Here is a 14,948-nt window from a genome sequence, read left to right as displayed (position 1 = left end):
ATACGCAGTAAGCAGTCGCTCCCCATTCCCCCTCCCCTCACCCCCTGGCAACCACTGATCTGCTTTCTGTCTCTATGGATCTGCCTGTTCTGGACTTTTTATGTAGATGGGGTCACACAGTATGTGGTCCTTTGCATCTGGCTCCTTTCACGTAGCATCGCGTTTTCAGGGGTCATCCACGGTGTAGCGTGCTCTTGAGGACTTCTCAAGGTGATGTCTCTTCATTGGCTGATGATGTGCATCCTTCTCCTCCAGGACTCAGGCCGGGAGTACCCGGCGTCACAGCTCTGGGTTCGTGCACCGTAGTGTCTTCCTGGTTTTACCTTTGTCTTCCAGGCCATGACCTGGTCGTTCGGGTGGAACAGTTCCCTTCCTGTTTACTACATGCAAGATGAAAACCAGAGAGTGCTTCTGTACGCCAGCGCTCACACTGCGGTCATCTACAACGTCTTCAAGAATAACCAGCACCATCTGCAGGTTTGCAGGTTTTCTTACTTCAAGTGAAAGAGGTTGTTTTTAACCTGAGTACAGCACTTTGGTTGTTATCGTTGTTGCTTTTTCATTAATTAATTAATTAATTTATTTTTGGCTGCGTTGGGTCTTCGCTGCTGTGTGCGGGCTTTCTCTAGTTGTGGCAAGCAGGGGCTACTCTTCGTTGTGGTGCGCAGGCTTCTCATTGCGGTGGCTTTTCTTGTTGCGGAGCACGGGCTCTAGGTGCGCGGGCTTCAGTATTTGTGGCACGCAGGCTCAGTAGTTGTGGCTCCCGGGCTCTAGAGCTCAGGCTCAGTGGTTGTGGCGCACGGGCTTCGTTGCTCCACGGCATGTGGGATCTTCCCAGACCAGGGCTCGAACCAGTGTCCCCTGCATTGGCAGGTGGATTCTTAACCACTGTGCCACCAGGGAAGTCCAGCACTTTGGTTTTTATTTCAGGGGTCAACTTCATTCCATCTCATACACGTTTTCCTTCCTCTCTTCTGAACCATAGCAAACTCTGTTTTTAGGAACACATTTTATTGTTCGTTTTCTCTCTGATTCTAATCAGAATCAATTTACAAATAGCAGTTGACTTTAATTTTATAGTAACTAGAATCTAAAGCATCTGTAGTTTTTACATTTCTGTAAAAATGTGGTCAGGAGAGACCATGTTGTCTCCACAGGACTATGGTGAGATGCAAAGGGCAGGGATTCGGACCTAATTAACACTCAGACTCCTTTCCAGGGCTCAAAGGGCTTTGATCCTCCTACTCATGCTGAGAAGTGAGTGTTAATATTCCCATTTCACAGGAGAGGAAACTGAGGCTCAGAGGGATTTAGCTGACTTGCCCAAGGCTGTGCTAGCAGATGCTGAAGCCAGGTCTTACATCCAGGTCTCCTGACTTCAAAGTATTAAGTAGGTCAGTCTTGCCTCCTGTCTCCTCCCTCCAGCACTTGGCTTTATTTACACCCTGCTCTGTGCCTCCCCGAATGCCCCACATGCCTGCCTTCCCCTCACCACTCTGCCTCCTCTGTTCCGGATGTTTTTGACCCCTTTCGTTTTCATCATTTACCTGTCCAAATGTCACGTTTTCCCGGTGTCCGACTTTCCACTAGTTAACCCGGTAAACAGTTCCATGTTACCCTTTTCAGTTGACGTATAAGGACCTTCCTTAGTCAATGCCTAGATCAGAAACTTCACAAAGTATTTTCCAAGAGCTCAGCCAGTATTCAGCATCGTGCCAGGGATCCAAGACATGTGGGTGTAACTTAAGGAATTTGCTTTCTAGAAGTCCTGAAATACACACACAGTCAGCAAGCAGCCCTTCTCAGAGCTTAGATGAATGTGGAGCACTGAGCACAGAGCTAGCAGCAGGGGGAGAAAGCACAGTGTGGTGGGCAGGCTCAGAGTCAGGGGGGTGGGCGGGGCAGAGGGGCTGAGAAGTAGGGAGCAGCAGCCAGGCGGGCGTCCAGCCTCCGCAGAGTTGGGTGGCTGGGAGTGGCCTTGGCCATTCGTTCGTTCATTCATTCATCCCACATGTATTTGTCATAACCACTGTGTTTCATGTGACGGGTCTGTAGTCATGAGCAAAATAGATCTAGTCCCCCCTCATGGAGAGACAGCCGTTAAACAAGTGAACACATAAGCATATACCTAAAGATTTTAACAGTTGCTTGAAAGGAAACGTGAAAATGCTTTAAGAGGGAAGAATCAGGGTGAGAGGAGACTTCCTCTGGATTGGGTGGGCAGCGAATAAAAAAGTGCTGTTTGTGCTAAGACCTGAAGGCTGAGCCTGAGCCAGCCCGGGGCCATTTTGCGGGGAAGAGCATCCCAGACAGACAGACAGAGCTCTGAGTTTTCATGCCTCATATGTGAGGCCCAGAGAGGAGGCCAGAGTGAGCGAGGGGTGACATGGAAGGAGGGAAACAGGGGCTGTTTCCCGGCTGCCATCTTGTTCGTGTTTCCAGAAGATTCCTCTGTTGTGTGGGGAAGACCGTAGGAGGATACGAGTGAAAGCAGAGGCCCATGAGGAGGCTTTGGTTCCAGAGCTGCTCAGTGACCTGAGTGAGCAGTTTTGGGGGAGATGAGGCTGGTAGGGAGGTTCGAGGGGGCTGGAGGTGGGGGGACCTGGATGTGTATTCTCAGCGTGGGTTCAGAGTCGGGTATATGCCTCGACCCCTAGGAAACCACTGTTCTTGCAGGGAGTGCAGCTTACCCGGAGAGTGTTTTGAGGGGAAGTTTGAAAACCTCTGGCTGTAGAGAAACACCGGGGAAGGCGGGTGGGAGTAGGATTTTCAGCCAGCGGCATCTGGAAAGGGAGCTCAGGTGTGCCTCCGGGGCCCCGCCTTTCCTGCTGGTGCCAGGGCTGGGCCCCCCGCAACCTCCGTCTCAGAGCGACTTCTCTCCACGTCTGCAGGGCCACCCCAACGTCATCTCCTGCCTCTGCATCAGCGAAGACAGGCGCTGGGTCGCCACGGCCGACAAGGGGCCCGACTGCCTGATAATCATATGGGACTGCTTCACGGGGTAGGCATGTCGCAGCCACTTTCCCCCGAGTTTTTGTACAGTGTCTGCCACCGTGACCCCCCAAAAAAGGAGTCATGCCGGTCCAGGGATACAGAAGGCGGTGCTGGGAGGCAGGGCGAGGGGTGAGGTTCTCAGGGGAGGTTGTCTTATTGCCTCAAGGCCTGTTGGGGTGACATCACTTTGGTGAATTTCCCATGGGTGATTCTCGGCTCTTTAAGCCCAGAAACTTGGTTTGTCGGTGGCCCCCAGGCAGACTGGGTTGAGGGAGGCTAACTCCCACTCACCCAGCTGGGAGACCCAGAGAAATTATGTGACTTTCACCATCTGCCAAAAAAAAAAAAAGACTAATCATACTTACTGTCTTCATTTCCCTGGGCTGCTGTAAGAAATTACCCCAATCTGGGTGGCTTAAAGTCACAGAAATTTATTTTCTCATTGTTCATGAGGCCAAATGTCTGAAACTGGGGAGTCTGCAGGGAGCTCCTGGGGCCCTGAGAGGGAATCTGTCCCATGCTCCCCTCCTCCTTTGGGTAGTTGCTGGCATTCTTGGTGGTCCTTGACCTGTAGACACGTCACTCCAGCCTCTACTTCCATCTTCATGTGGCGTTTCCCCCTCTGTGTCTCTCTGTAAGGTCTTCTCTCTCTTTTTTTTTTTTTTTTTTTTTTTTTTGCGGTACGCGGGCCTCTCACTGCTGTGGCCTCTCCCGTTGTGGAGCACAGGCTCCGGACGCTCAGGCTCAGCAGCCATGGCTCACGGGCCTAGCCGCTCCATGACATGTGGGATCTTCCCGGACCGGGGCACGAACCCGTGTCCCCTGCATCGGCAGGCGGACTCCCAACCACTGCGCCACCAGGGAAGCCCGGTCTTCTCTTTTATAAGGACTCCAGTCATTGGGTTTAGGGTCCACCCTAACCAGTATGACCTCATCTTAACTAATTACATCCGCAGAGACTCTCTTTCTGTATAAGCTCGCTTCTGAGGTTCTGGGTGGAATGAATTTCGAGAGGGCGCTATTTGATCTACTCTACTTACGCTACGGGATTGTTAGGAAGATCCAGAGCACAGCACCTGGCCCAGGATAGATGCTCACAGATGTGTGTCCTTTCGTAATTCCTGGTCCCAGAGGCAGAGAGCAGTGCTAGATTCACTGACAAGATTGTAAGGCCTTGGTTGGGTGTGTAGGGGGGTGGGATGGGGTGAGGTGGGGGGTGGACGAGTCCAGGTGGAGAAGAAGTTTAGGAAGAAGTTATGTTGAATGTTCTATGACACAGGAACTGCTCTCTCCCAGGTGACCGGTGGCCTCCATAGGGCCATATTACCTAATCATTTCCCTTGGCCCCTCTGACACCATGTCCCCCTGGTCCTCATCCTGCTTGCTCTCTGTTCCCTCTCAGACTCTTTTCAGCCTCATCCTCCTCTGGTCATTCCTTAGCTGTGGCCTGAGGGCGTGAGGATATGTTGGTGATGTTCTCCAGCCAGGCAGGAACAGAGCCAGGGTTTGAAACTGCGCCATCTTACTCTCAACAGCTGTCTCAGTGTTTCCTGTCTGCTGATGGGGAAGCTGCTGGAGAACAGACACCTGCATGTCCCATGGGCATCTCTTGCTAAAATGTCCAAAAGTCCTGCGCTTCCACCTCCAAATAACTTCTGAACCCACATCCACCGCCTCTGCCCACCCTCTCCTGCTTGGGCCATTGCAGTAGCCTCCTGACCGATCTCTCCCACTGCAGTTTCGCTCTTCAACCCAGCCTCCGTGACACTGAACCACTTTTAAATGTATATACAATTCACTGGCATTAATTACATCCACAGTGTTGTGCAGCCGTCACCACTATTTCCAGAACACTCGCAGCACCCAGCCAGAACATCTGAACTAATGAACTCCTCATCCTCCCTCCCCTCAACCTCTAATCTACTATCTGGCTGTAAAGATTTGCCTGTTCTGGGGCTTCCCTGGTGGCGCAGTGGTTGAGAGTCCGCCTGCCGATGCAGGGGACATGGGTTCATGCCCCGGTCCGGGAAGATCCCACATGCCGCGGAGCGGCTGGGCCCGTGAGCCATGGCCGCTGAGCCTGCGCGTCCGGAGCCTGTGCTCTGCAGTGGGAGAGGCCACAACAGTGAGAGGCCCGCGTACCGCAAAAAAAAAAAAAAAAAAAAAGATTTGCCTATTCTGAACATCTCATGTCCGTGGAATCATACAATATGTGGCTTTTGTGTCTGGCTTCTTTTACTTAACATAATATTTTCAAAATTCTTCCATGTTATAGCATGAATCAGTACTCCATTCCTTTTTATAGCTGTTTAAGATTCCATTGCATGGATATACCACATGTTGTTTATCCATTCATCTGCTGATTTTTTTAAAATCACTTTAATACATTTTAATTGGAAGCTAAAGTCTCCTTTGGCCACCATCTCCAATCCTAGTCCTCTAGGTAGTCAATTTGGTGTGTTTCCTTCCAGAACATTTGCTGTTGTTTTAAATGCACATGTGTAAGGGGACTTCCCTGGTGGTCCAGTAGTTAAGACTCCGTGCTTCCACTGCAGGGGCCATGGGTTCGATCCCTGGTCAGGGAACTAAGATCCTGCCTGCCTCGAGGCCAAAAAAAATACACATGTATGGCCATCATCATATATCATCGTATGGTTTTTCTCTACAACACTTTGAGTGTGATCTTTTCCCATGTGCAAAATCCTAATGGGCTCCCCTGCTGCCCGTTGCCAGCTCAGCCCTTGTTACAGGGAGTACACGCTCATATCCTAGCCATGCAGACACTTCCCCCACGAAATCAAATTCCCGTCTGCTTGCCTAGCAGTCATCTCTAGCGATTACATGCTTTTCAGCTGCAAGAAATGGCACATCCACCTGGCACACACGAGAGGGAAAGTCATCTCCTGCATCAGGAAGTCCTGAGGCAGGAAGGATGGGCCCCTCTGGTGCCTCTCTTCTCTCAAGCCTTTGCTGACAGCTCCCCTGCCCCAGGCAGAGCTGGCCTCCATTCAAACAGTGTTTATCCTTTGCTTTTTTCTTGTTTATAGAGCTGTCTCCCCCACTAGACCGGGGGTGACTCTGGCAGTCATTTTTTAAAATTACAAAGTGAAGTGTATCTGTGGTTAACAATTAAAATGATATGTCGATATGAATTTTATGATATTGCAGATGATGACTCTGGGAACCCAGAAAGGATGATCTGGTTTTAGAATTAATATTCACCTTATTAAAGTGATAAACGGTACTTCTTCCTTGAGATATTAGTTCAACTTGAATCTTACTCTGTAAATCTAGCATATTTTTGCAATTGCGTATAAGGGGGCTTTGATTAATGTTTGGTCTCACAAATTTTATTAACTCCTTTTAAACATTTTAAACTGTATTTAGAAATGGAATATATTCAGTTTCATCTTTAAGTTCTTTAGTAGTCTGATTAACAAATAAATCCTTCACCAGTACTTAAGTAATTCTTGTAAATCTAATAAATTAGACATAAATATGGCAAGTCCTAAGTTCTCTTAAGTGTTCAAGTATTGTTTATAAACCTAATACAATTTGAATTTAAAATCACAAGTCTAAATCAACTACAGACTTTAAGTTAGAATCACAAATTAATCTGTTAGAGACCAATATGTTAAATTCTCTTAAACATGACCCATTCTTAAAAAAAGGAACAAATTCTCTTATCACAAATATGTTAAGAGTACAGGTCAAACTGACTTCGTCTTCTCTGCATTTAATTCTAAATATCCCTGGGGATGAGATACACCTTCCCACGAAGAACGTCATTATGTCATTCCCAACAACTTTAGGACTCCCTTCCCAAGGGAATTTTTGGGGCCACGTCTCAGTGGGATAAAATATCTCAAGTGACAGAGAAACAGACAGGTCCTCAGCTAGGGCACAGACTTGGTTCCAGCCAATTGGGACACTGATGTGACATACTGAGACCTGTGTGACATACTGAGGCCTGTGTATATTTGCTGTAACAAGGTCTCCATAATGAAAAACCAACGGGGGGTCTGCACAGCCCGCGTTCTGGGATTAAGTCTTCCTACCACCCACTCTTCCAGTGGAAGTCAGGGACCCCCACCACATCACAGCTTACTTCCATCATTGCTTCAGCTGTTTCTTGCATTTCTTTGGCTCTCTCAGATATTCAGATATCATCTAATTAAATTCTGCGTGTGTTAAGGCTTTGTCTGCATCTTACAGTTTTGAAGTCTTGCCAGTGACACAATACAGACGTGTAAGAAGAAAAAAAAAAAAGTCCCCCTTCACCCAAACCTATATCCAGAGTCACCATGTAGTTTGGAGTTCATTCCTCCAGACTTTTTTCTATACATATAAATACACACACACACACTCTCTCTCTCTCTCTCTCTCTCTCTCTCTCTCTCTCTCTGTCTCTCTGTCTCTCTGTCTCTCCTCTCTCTCTCTCAGGATGATGCTACGTCTACTGTTTTGCTATTTGCTTTTTTCCACAAAATTTTGGTCACTTTCCCAAATCTACCTCATTCTTTTTGAAGGTGGCATGCTTTTTCATTATATGGTTTACCATGATATTTTTAAAACAAATCCCATATTAATGGATATTTGTGTTGTTTCCAGATTTTTGCTATTAAAGCAGTGCCACAATAAACATGAACTGGCATTTATCTCTGTTTACTTTTGCTATTATTTCTCTAGGAAAAAAAATGTTGTAGACGTGGAATTGGCGAGTCTTAGGGTCTGTGCATTGAGGATTTTGACAGATGCACGGAAGTTGCTGTCGAGAAAGCCTGTGCTTGTTTACACTCCCCCTTCTGGAGGAGGACGCCGGCTTTCCTGAGGGCTAGGATGGTGTCCCAGACATCTTGTTTCACGTTCTCCTCCTTCACGCCTGGCATAGAATCAGCACTCGATAATGAAGGAGAGACTAGAGCTCCAGGAGAGAACAAATAGCATGTTTACATGCTGCCCTGCGTTAGTTTTTGTTTTAAATTTGAGGTACAATTCACATAACATAAAAGTAACCATTTTAAAGTGAACAACCCAGTGGCATTTAGTATATGCACAGTGTGGTGCAACCACTGCCTCTGGTTGCAGATCATTTTCTTTGCCGCAGAAGGAATCAGTGAAACCATCAGCCTTCACACCCCGCTCCCCTACCCTCTGGAAAACATGCATCTGCTTTCCGCCTCTATGGATTTGCCTATCTTGGAGGTTTGATATAAATGGAATCATACAATATGTAGCCTTTGGTGTCTGGCTTCTTTCACTCAGCAGCATGGTTTCAAGGTTCATCCGTGTTGTCGCCTGTGTCAGTGCTTCACTTCTTTTTTACGGTGGGGCAACTTTCCATCATGTGGGTGGACCACGTTTGTTTCTCGGTAGCTGTTCTGTTCCTGACCTGGGTGTCCCCCGTCCTGTTTTGCAGCATTCCTGTGCACACGATATTCAACAGCTGCCCAGAAGGTGACGGCATCAGGGCCATGGCCATCACCCGCGACGCCAAGTACCTGGCGACCATCTCAGACGCTGAGATCCAGGTACAGGGACTGTCACGGCAGCTTCAGCGGCTGGCCCCCCCGTCACAAGTGTCCCCGCGAGCAGCTCTGCTCAGGCTGTGTGGCGTCTGTGGTTCTCTGGGTGGAGGCGGGGTGACCGGTCAGGGGCTCCCTGCCTGCGGCTTAGCTCACTGTGCCTTGCTTAGTTAGGGGAAGTCACTGGCTTACCACAAGAGGTGTAGGTTTCTCCAGTAGCCTTCAGGAACCTTCTCACTCTCCTCTGTCTGCCATCACTTACAGAAAGTTTGCATCTGGAAGTGGACTTTAGCGGTGGAAACACCGGCCTGCACTCTTAACCTTCCCAAAGAGTATGGTTTTCAGGTGAGTTCATTTCGAGCCTGTAAAGATCCACCTAAAGGTACCCTGAAGCCAGTTCAAAACTACTTTTTGTTTTACTGGAGCTTTGTTATGGTGCACTAGAGCTTTTTAAAAACTCCAGTCCATGATCTCATTTTATTTTTGATGATAATAGCTAATTTTTTGGATCACTTCTTATGTGCCAGATTCTGCTAAGTTCTTTGCATACAGTATCTCATGTAATCCATGCAAACATGCTGAGAAGATGTTACTGTGGGATTCATATTACTACTATTAACTATCAAATAATTGGTCTAAAGTCACCCAGCTAGCAGCCTTTCTTATTCTAGAAGCGTGTTCTGAACTGCTCCTCATATAGGGGAGTTATTATTCTCGATTTGCGTGAGGTGACTTGCCGAGGGCACCCAGAGCACTGACGGTGCTGCTCTGCATCGTCTCATTCATGCTCACAGCCATGATTCACCTGCATTTATTGAGTACCTACTGTGTACCAGACACTGTGGTAAGGATGTCCATGGCTTGTGTGAACCAGAACCCAAGCAGGGGGTCTGGGTGACTGGACTCAGCGAGGCACACGTCATTGTCAGCTTTACGTCCCTTTTTCCTCCTGCTCTCCCTCCGCCAACATTCCTTCTGCTCCCTCAAAAAAATTTCCTTCCTTTTTTTTTTTTTTTTTTCTTTTAGCCACACCGCATGGCTTGTAGGACCTTAGTTCCCCGACCAGGGATCAAACCTGCACCCTTGGCAGTGAAAGCGCAGAGTCCTAACCACTGGACTGCCAGGGAAGTGCCCCCCCAAATTTCCTTACTTCTCAAAGCTACCAGCCATACCTGGGTATTTAGGATGGGTTTTTCTATTGCTACCAAAAATGCGCTGGGGATTTTGATAGAGATTGCATTGAATCTATAGATTGCTTTGGGTAGTCTTGTCATCTTAACCTCATTGTCTTCCAGTCCACGAGCATGGAAGTCTTTCTGTTTATTTTTTCTTACAGATTTTATTTATTTATTTATTTATTTATTTATTTATTTATTTATTTATTTATGGCTGCGTTGGGTCTTTGTTGCTGCACGCGGGCTTTCTCTAGTCGTGGCGAGCAGGGGCTACTCTTTGTTGCCGTGTGCGGGCTTCTCATTGTGGTGGCTTCTCTTGTTGCAGAGCACAGGCTCCAGGTGCGTGGGCTTCAGTAGTTGTGGCACACGGGCTCAGTAGTTGTGGCGCACAGGCTTAGCTGCTCTGTGGCATGTGGGGTCTTCCCGGACCAGGGCTTGAACCCGTGTCCCCTGCATTGGCAGGCGGATTCTTAACAACTGTGCCACCAGGGAAGCCCCTGTCTTTCTGGGGTTTTTTTTGTTTTGTTTTGTTTTGTTTTGCGGTACGCAGGCCTCTCACTGCTGTGGCCTCTCCCGTCGTGGAGCACAGGCTCCGGACGCGCAGGCTCAGCGGCCATGGCTCATGGGCCCCGCCGCTCCGTGGCATGTGGGGTCTTCCCGGACCAGGGCACGAACCCGTGTCCCCTGCATCGGCAGGCGGACTCTCAACCACTGCACCACCAGGGAAGCCCGCCATTGTTTCTTTAAACATTATTTCTGCCACATTCTTTCTTTCCTCTCCTTCTGGGACTCCAATTACATGTAAGTTAGACCTTTTCAGCTTGTCCCATAGGTCTTTTATTCTTTTTTCTATTCTTTTGTGTCTTTATGCTTCAGTCTGGATATTTTCTCCTATAATTTATCTTCCTTTTCTATTAACCATTTCTTTGGCTATATTTAATTTTCTGTTAAACCATATTTTGTGTTTTTTATTTTTTACTTATTTTATTTTATTTTTTAAAATTAATTAACTTATTTATTTTTATTTTTGGGCTGCCATGGGTCTTCGTTGCTGCGTGCAGGCTTTCTCTAGTTGCAGCGAGTGGGTGCTAGTCTTCATTGTGGTGCGTGGGCTTCTCATCGCAGTGGCTTCTCTTGTTGCAGAGCATGGGCTCTAGGCACGTGGGCTTCAGTAGTTGTGGCATGAGGGCTCAGTAGCTGTGGCTCGTGGGCTGTAGAGCACAGGCTCAGTAGTTGTGGCGCACGGGCTTAGTTGCTTCACGGCATGTGGGATCTTCCCGGACCAGAGCTTGAACCCATGTCCCCTGCATTGGCAGGCGGATTCTTAACCACTTTGCCACCAGGGAAGTCCCATGTTTTTTATTTTTATTTATTTTTCTCCCACTCTATGCTTTATTCACTTTTTTAATACATCTTTATTGGAGTATAATTGCTTTACAATGTTGTGTTAGTATCCCCCATCCCCTCCCTGTTGAGCCTCCCTCCCACCCTCCCTATCCCACCCCTCTAGGTCATCACAAAGCACTGAGCTGCTCTCCCTGTGCTATGCAGCAGCTTCCCACTAGCTATCTATTTTACATTTGATAGTGTATATTTGTCAATGCTACTCTCTCACCACGTCCCAGCCTCCCCTTCCCCCTCTGTGTTGTCAAGTCCGTTGTCTACATCTACGTCTTTATTCCTGCCCTGCCACTAGGTCCATCAGTACCATTTTTCTAGATTCCATATATATGCGTTAGCATACGGTATTTGTTTTTCTCTTTCTGACTTACTTCACTCTGTATGACAGACTCTAGGTCCATCCACCTCACGAACAATAACTCAATTTCCATTTTGTGTTTTTTAAACCATTTTTTTTTCAGATCTAGAAGTACCATTTGATTTTTTTTTTAATAGACTTATCTGATTGCTGATCATCAGGGAAAGGCAAATTAAAACCACAGTGAGATATCACCTCACACCTGTCAGAATGACCACAATATAACAAATATTGGAGAGGATGTGGAGAAAAGGGAACCCTCGTGCACTGTTGGTGGGAATGTAAATTGGTGCAGCCACTGTGGAAAACAATATGGAGGTTTCCCAAAAAACTAAAAATAGAACTTCCTTATGACCCAGCAATTCTACTCCTGGATGTATATCTGAAAAAAACCAAAAACACTAATTCGAAAAGATACATGCACTCCAGTGTTCGTAGCAGCATTATTTACAATTACCAAGATATGGAAGCAACCTAAGTGCCCATCAACAGATGAATGGATAAAGAAGATGTGGTATTGGGCTTCCCTGGTGGCGCAGTGGTTGAGAGTCCGCCTGCCGATGCAGGGGACACGGGTTCGTGCCCCGGTTTGGGAGGATCCCACATGCCGTGGAGCGGCTGGGTTCGTGCGCCGTGGCCGCTGAGCCTGTGCTCCGCAACGGGAGAGGCCACAGCAGTGAGAAGCCCGCGTACCACAAAAAAAAAAAAAAAAAGAAGATGTGGTATATATATATATAATGGAATACTACTCAGCCATAAAAAATACCTGGATCTCCTGGGGATCTCTTTCTGTAGATTACTTTTCTCCCTTGTTTTTCAGTCATTTGGACATGTCTCTTGCCTATGCCTGGTTATTTTTCATTGAATGCTAGATGTTGTGCTTTAAAAGGAATAGGAATAATTTGAGGCTCAGTTGATAATAACTCACTCTAAGGAAGACTTACTTTGGCTTCTTAGAGGCCTTTGGCGAAGTGGTCACCTCGTTCTAACCAGAGATTGAGGTGATTTGAGGCTGATTTTCAGCCTTTGTGAGGCCTCATCCATGCACTTGCTTTCACCAGTTCTTCACCCCACCCAGGTCTTTGTGTTGTCCTGAGATTGATCATCTGACATTGGCATTGGTAGTTTACATTCCTGACATGAGGCAGCAATCAACAGGCAAGGAATAGGAGATGGGGTGGGAGAGGCAGGCATGGAACTGAAAAAGCATTTCTCAGAAAGCAGGTACCGTATGCTACCTATGCTATCTATGCTACACATAGATATGGAATTAAAAAAAATGGTTCTGATGAACCTAGGGGCAGGACAGGAAGAAAGACGCAGATGTAGAGAATGGACTTGAGGACACGGAGAGGGGGAAGGGTAAGCTGGGACGAAGTGAGAGAGTGGCATGGACATATATACACGACCAAACGTAAAATAGATAGCTAGTGGGAAGCAGCCGCATAGCACAGGGAGATCACCTCGGTGCTTTGTGACCACCTAGAGGGGTGGGATAGGGAGGGTGGGAGGGAGATGCAAGAGGGAGGGGATATGGGGATATATGTATGCATATCGTTGATTCACTTTGTTATACAGCAGAAACTAACAGAACATTGTAAAGCAATTATATTCCAATAAAGATGAAAAAAAATCAAAGAAAAAAAAGAAGTATTTCTTGGGACTTACATAGCAGTCCAGTGGTTAAGACCTCACCTTCCAATGCAGGGGGTGCGGGTTTGATCCCTGGTTGGGAGCTAAGATCCCACATGCCTCAGCGCCAACAGACCAGAAGGTAGAACAGAAGCAATATTGTAAGAAATTCAATAAGGACTTTAAAAATGGTCCACATCCAAAAAAAGTCTTTAAAAAACAAACAAAGCATTTCTCCAACCCATCTCTCGTCTGTCTCCTGCAGCCCTCCATGTCAGGCTGCAGCTGCCCGCCTCCCATGCGTATATCATTTCAAGACTTATGCCTTGTCTCCCCAGGGATTTCTCACTTGTTGTTACTTAGTTTCTGCATTTCAGGTTTCCTTCACTTCTATAGTGTCTGCAGGGTTGATTTTTGGGGAGGGAGCCAGGCAACCCATGCTACACACCATCTTGGCAGGAACCAGAACCCCCTTCCAATAATTTGCATTCATTCCAAGTTACCTTGTGGCCCTGTTAAATTTAGAAATGAATACACAGCAGTCTTTGTCCAAAGGACACAGAATAAAGGTTATTGGCGAATACTAGTTTACTTTTCCTTGCTCCAATTTATAGATGATGAATTATAATAAATAAGACTAAATAAGAAAGGTAACACATTTGAGACCATTAATTTTAACACTCAGTATTTAAAATATATTCCTATTGCTTACAAAATGCCATGTCTGTTTTTTTTCTTGTTTTTTTTGTTTTTTTTGTTTGTTTTTGTTATTTTGACCATGGCACGAGGCATGTGGGATCTTAGTTCCCTGACCAGGGACTGAACATGTGCTCCCTGCAGTGGAAGCATGGAGTCTTAACCACTGGACCACCGGGGAAATCCCCCATGTCTTTTCTGTTTTATATTCCCACTCAGTTATTTACTTTAATTAAAAATATTATTTAACTTTAACATTCAGCTTAACCAGAGATCAACAGAAAATGTATTATAATGTAACATATTTTCATACTTTATATTTCAGAGCTACCTTACTTTTAATCCAACAAATAATAAAGAATTGGTGAGCAATAGTAAAACACAAGCAATATATTATATGTGGGTAAGTAGAAATATTTTCATTTGTTTTAAATGTATAAACAAGTATGTGTTTATTCTTTGAGTACAGATCTTTTGGTAATGTAACAATATAGTATCTACTTAGAAAGCAATAAACATATATTAAAATGTTTTGATTTAATTATAGCATTTATTTTAGTCCCATTGGAAATTAGTATATTAAATCAGAAGCAGATAATTTAAATTTCATTTAAGTTTTTAAAGTAATGTGGCAAATATTTATTTGAATATATTTTAGGTCTAAGATATATTCAAGATCAAGGGTTTTTCAAGATCTTGGACTTTATTCCCTTTCAAAAAGGAATTAGCAAACAGATTGGTTATATGTATACTGACACAGGGCAAAATCATGAGATTAAAAAAAATATCAAAAGTTAAACATAAACTTACCATATGACCCACCAATTTCTAGGTATATACCCCAAAGAATTGAAAACAGGCGTTCAAGCAAATACTTATGCACAAATGTTCATAGCAGCAGCATTATTCACAATAATCAAAAGGTAGAAACAAATCATATGCCCATCAACTAATGAATGGAGAAACCAAATGTGGTCTATCCATCTATGGAATATTATTGAGCCATTAAAAGCAATGAAGTACAGATGCCTGCCACACCGTGGATGAACCTTTAGAACATTATGCTGAACGAAAGAAGCCAGACACAAAAAGCCACACACTCTATAATTCCATTGATATGAACTGTCCAGAACAGGTAAATTCATAGAGACAGAAATCAGAATGGTG

The 14,948-nt window shown here is 45.7% G+C and overlaps 1 protein-coding gene across 5 annotated transcripts in view; it reads left to right on the top strand.

The window, feature by feature from the left end:
- Nucleotides 1-14,948, top strand: part of CFAP251 (cilia and flagella associated protein 251) — a 64,860-nt gene that overhangs the window by 7,641 nt on the left and 42,271 nt on the right. For all 5 annotated transcript variants that reach the window (XM_081253173.1, XM_081253175.1, XM_081253174.1 and 2 more), the window contains 5 exons: nt 337-477; nt 2,892-3,001; nt 8,414-8,525; nt 8,784-8,864; nt 14,107-14,184. In XM_081253173.1, the coding sequence (XP_081109299.1) occupies nt 337-477; nt 2,892-3,001; nt 8,414-8,525; nt 8,784-8,864; nt 14,107-14,184 (522 nt within the window). The remainder of the gene's footprint in view (nt 1-336; nt 478-2,891; nt 3,002-8,413; nt 8,526-8,783; nt 8,865-14,106; nt 14,185-14,948) is intronic.

This window comes from Mesoplodon bidens, assembly GCF_964165515.1.
Source record: "Mesoplodon bidens genome assembly, chromosome: 13".
Classification (NCBI taxonomy): Eukaryota; Metazoa; Chordata; class Mammalia; order Artiodactyla; family Ziphiidae; genus Mesoplodon; species Mesoplodon bidens.
Note: the sequence above shows the minus strand (reverse complement) of the source record. Positions and strands in the feature narration are given on the sequence as shown.